This window comes from Marmota flaviventris, chromosome 5 (genome assembly GCF_047511675.1).
Source record: "Marmota flaviventris isolate mMarFla1 chromosome 5, mMarFla1.hap1, whole genome shotgun sequence".
NCBI classification, from domain to species: domain Eukaryota; kingdom Metazoa; phylum Chordata; class Mammalia; order Rodentia; family Sciuridae; genus Marmota; species Marmota flaviventris.
This window is the reverse complement of record NC_092502.1, coordinates 69,706,613-69,711,588: the sequence shown is the minus strand read 5'-3', so window position 1 is coordinate 69,711,588 and position 4,976 is coordinate 69,706,613. Positions and strand designations below refer to the sequence as shown.

The following is a 4,976-nucleotide window of genomic DNA, read 5'->3' as shown; positions in this document are numbered from 1 at the left end:
TGTAAAACTTTTGAGACTAACCAGATTCATTTGAAAAAATTAGTTTGATTATAGCTTTAGATGGGAAAAGTATAGTAATTAATATTTCAAAATATACCTTTGTGTATATGAAGATTTAAACAGAACAGAAAAATTCAAGCCAAAAGTGATAACTATGTAAAATTCAAACTAAATTAAAGAAGTTTTTGATCAAAGATACCATAATAGAAATTAAAATACAAAACACAGATCAAGAGGAAATATTTGTAATATATTATATTAAAAGGACCTATACCCAGAATATAAAAAAATACTTCTACAAACCAAGAAAGCAAACATATTAATGCCCCAATAACAAAAATGACATAAGACTTGAACAAGTACTCCACAAGAATGTGTCCAAATGGTGAATAAACATGTGAAGATGTAAATAATTTTGTTAATCACCAGAAAAATACAAATCAGAATTACAAAATGATATCACCATACACTCAATAAAGTGGTTAGAACTGAAATGACAACATCAAATGTTGACAAGGATATGGAGCAACTGGAACTCTCATACTTTATTGGTACTGAAAACATTACTTTTGAAAAATGTTTTACAGTATTTGCTAAAACTAAATATATATGTACATATATATACTAAATACATTGCAGTATTTGATAAAACTGTCAGGGTTTTGCTAGAGCAGTCTGCCTTATTCAAATCTGTCCAGAAGGTGCAGTTCCTTCAACTTGGTATAGAGTCCCACTCAGACGATTTGGTTAAATAATCATAAGTTAAATATTTCTGTCTGACATGCACTTAGAATGATCCCTTCTCTGAAGATCTGTCTACTGGAGCTCTCTTAAAATTCCTCCTCCTTTGGGGGAGGTCTCAGAGTTATGATTCCCAGAAATATATATATATATATATATATATATATATATATATATATATATATATATATATATATATATATATATAAAAAACAATATATATATATTCGCTAAAACTAAATACATATATATGTGTGTATATACATATATATGTGTGTGTGTGTATGTATACATATACATAGCAAAATGATTAATCTAAATATATTCAGTATAAAAACAGACATGGTCACCAAAAGGCAAGTTCAGGAAGGTTTGTAACAATACTACTTTAAAAAAGGGGATGCTCAACTAGAAAAACACTAATTATCGTGAACTGGAGAATGCATAAACAAATCATGATATGTTCATACATAAAACTATTAGAAAGCAATGAGAATAAAACACATCAGAATGACATGCCAGCTATAATTTTTATGAATATAATGTTGAAGGAAAGAAGACAGAAATAAGAAAGTAATGCTCTATAACTCCATATATGTCAAAGTACAAAAAGCAAAAAAAGAAAGAAAACAACAACAACAACAAAAAAAAAACTATGACAGTATAATTAGGAAAGAGCTTATGTTTTGGGGGAAATTTAGTATTCAGACAATGGAAGGAGACTCAGACTTCCTGACTTTGGGCAGCACTTTATTTTTAATCTACATTATATTTATATGAGTGGATCTACCTCCAATTTTTGATGTAATCAAATTATGAACCAACAAAGAGAGTTCCTTTTTGTATGCAAAAGGTACTTTTATGGAGAAGATTAATATCATATTCTTTGTTTATTTATTTATTTATGGTACAAGATATTGACCACAGGGGCACTTAACCACTGAGAGAAATCCCCAGCCCGTTTTATTTTTTATTTTGAGACATGGTCTCCCTACCTTGCCTGGCCTGGCTTTGATTATGCAATGATCCTGCTTCAGGCTCCCAAGTCCCAAGAACTGGAGGCATGCATTAGTTAAACAAGTATTTTTCCACTGAAAATTCACTCAGAAAAGGTTTACTTATAACTTCTAATAACTTGGAGATACAATTAAGGGTGCTTTTGTGATTAAAAGGGTATTGATACACAGCAGGTTTAGAATTTGGAATGAAATGGCAAATATTATATGCAATAGTAAGTAAGGACGCCTGGTGGCGCTGCAGGATAAGCAAGTGAATGATGGGCTCTGGATGCCAGGGACGCCATTGAGCTGGGAATCAGAACTCGGAGAGCTCCCCCAAAGAAGGAGGCATTTTAAGCGAGCTCCAGAAGACAGATCTTCAGACAAGGCATCGTTCTAAGTGCATGTCAGACAGAAATATTTAACTCAAGATTATTTAACCAAATCCTCTGAGTGGATTGTATACAGAGTTGAAGGAACTGCACCTTCTGGACGGATTTGAACAATGCAGACTGCTCTAGCAAAATCCCTGCAGAAAAGGCAAGTCATTTTTCTTGCTATGCTGTTGTTTTTGTGGGAGGTTGACTCTGAGACAATTAGATATTCCATGCCAGAAGAAACAGAAAGTGGCTACTCTGTGGCCAACCTGGCAAAAGATCTGGGGCTCAGGGTGGGGGAACTGGCAACTCGGGGTGCGAGAATCCATCACAAAGGCAGCAAACAGCTCTTGCAGCTCAATGTAAAAACCGGCAATTTGCTTCTACAGGAAAAACTAGACCGAGAGGTGCTGTGTGGGGCTACAGAACCCTGCATTTTGCATTTCCAGTTGTTACTCAAAAACCCGATGCAGTTGTTTCAAATTGATGTGCAACTCACAGATGTAAATGACCATTCTCCAGAGTTCCTAGACAGGGAAATGTTCCTTAGAATCCCAGAGAGCGCCCAGCCAGGGTCTGTGTTTCCTTTGAAATCAGCTCAGGACTTGGACATGGGTAGCAACAGTGTTCAGAACTACACAATCAGCCCCAACTCCAATTTTCGTGTTGCTACTCACAATCGGGAAGATGGCAGAAAATACCCAGAGCTGGTGTTGGAGAAAGCTCTGGACCGGGAAGAAGAGTCTGAGCTCAGTTTAACCCTCACAGCGCTGGATGGTGGGATGCCACCCAGGTCTGGGACTGTCACAGTTCACATTGAGGTGGTAGACATCAATGATAATGCCCCTGAATTTTTACAATCCCGGTATGAGGTACAGGTTCCTGAGAACAGTCCCATAAACTCATTAGTTCTTGTTGTCTCTGCTCAAGATTTAGATTCAGGAAATTATGGTAGTGTTGTCTACTCCTTATTTGAAGGTGATGAAGTTTCGCAACCATTTGTTATAGAAAAAATATCAGGAGAAATTCGTCTGCAAAGGGCAGTGGATTTTGAGGCAACCCAACATTATATCATAGAAATTGCAGCCACAGATGGAGGAGGCCTTTCAGGAGAATGCACTGTGGCCATAGAAGTGGTGGATGTGAATGACAATGCTCCTGAACTAACCATGTCCACACTCAGCAGCTCTATCCCAGAAAACTCCCTGGAGAGTATAGTTGCTATTTTCAGCGTTTCTGATCCAGACTCTGGGGACAATGGTAGGATGGTTTGCTCCATAGAAAACGATCTCCCCTTCCTCTTGAAGCCCACATTTAAGAACTTTTACTCCTTGGTGACAGAGAGGCCATTGGACAGAGAGAGCAGAGCCCAGTACAACATCACTATCACAGTCACTGACTTGGGGTCACCTAGGTTGAAAACTGAACACAACATAACTATCCTTGTCTCTGACATCAACGACAATGCACCTGCTTTCACACAAACCACCTACAGGCTGTTGGTGCGCGAGAACAACAGCCCTGCCCTGAAAATAGGCAGCATCAGTGCCACAGACAGAGACTCAGGCACCAATGCCCAGATCACCTACTCGCTGCTGCCAACCCAGGACCCGCACCTGCCCCTCGCCTCGCTGGTCTCCATCAACGCAGACAATGGGCAGCTGTTCGCGCTGAGGGCGCTGGACTTCGAGGCCCTGCAGGCATTCGAGTTCCGCGTGGGCGCCACAGACCAAGGCTCGCCCGCGCTCAGCAGCCAGGCGCTGGTGCGCGTGGTGGTGCTGGACGACAATGACAACTCGCCCTTCGTGCTGTACCCAATGCAGAACGCCTCTGCGCCCTGCACGGAGCTGGTGCCCAGGGCGGCAGAGCAGGGCTACCTGGTCACCAAGGTGGTGGCGGTGGATGGAGACTCGGGCCAGAACGCCTGGCTGTCATACCAGCTGCTCAAGGCCACGGAGCCAGGGCTGTTTGGCGTGTGGGCGCACAATGGCGAGGTGCGCACCGCCAGGCTGCTGAGCGAGCGCGACGCGGCCAGGCACAGGCTGGTGGTGCTGGTCAAGGACAATGGCGAGCCTCCGCTGTCTGCCAGCGTCACGCTGCACGTGCTGCTGGTGGATGGCTTCTCCCAGCCCTACCTGCCGCTCCCGGAAGCGCCGCCTGAGCGCTCGCAGGGGGACTCGCTCACTGTCTACTTGGTCATCGCTTTGGCCTCGGTGTCATCTCTCTTTCTCTTTTCTGTGCTGGTGTTTGTGGCAGTGAGGCTTTGCAGGAGGAGCAGGGCGGCGCCGCTGGGTGTCTGCTCTGGTCCTGAGGGCCAACTTTCTGGCCACCTAGTGGATGTCCGTGGTACTGGGACACTGTCTCAGAGCTACCAGTATGAAGTGTGTCTCTCTGGTGGCTCAGGAACAAATGAGTTCAAATTCCTTAAACCGATATTCCCCAAATTGCCGCCTCAGGGGCCTAATGAAGATACAGTAGAAAATGCTACTTTAGGGAATATCCTTCGATTTCCATAGAGATTTAATTATGGGACAGTTTTTGTCATTTTATCCTAACTCATCTAGATACAGAAATTGAGTTTGTTATGGAGAATAACTTACTTTTGGAGATATTTTTCATTTTCCTGTTGTAATGAATTTGCCCATTTAACTTTATCTTAATTTGGAGAATTACTTTATTGCACTCATTTGCTTTACTGCACTCATTTACATATTGTCATTCCAAACCTATGTATATTGCTTTTCCTGAGGTTTGTTCTTTTTTTTTTTTTTTTACTTTTGTTGTGATGTGTATATGCATTTTTGTTACATCTATATACCTGGTTAGAATTGCTGCTCATTTAGTAAGTAGTCATACACTT

At 41.5% G+C, this 4,976-nt stretch overlaps 1 protein-coding gene across 1 annotated transcript; it reads left to right on the top strand.

The window, feature by feature from the left end:
* Positions 1-2,082: 2,082 nt before the first annotated feature.
* Positions 2,083-4,632, top strand: LOC114084200 (protocadherin beta-5-like). The gene has a single exon (XM_027925353.2). It carries the CDS (start codon positions 2,245-2,247, stop codon positions 4,630-4,632), a length of 2,388 nt encoding a protein of 795 aa, XP_027781154.2. The 5' UTR covers positions 2,083-2,244.
* Positions 4,633-4,976: the final 344 nt, after the last annotated feature.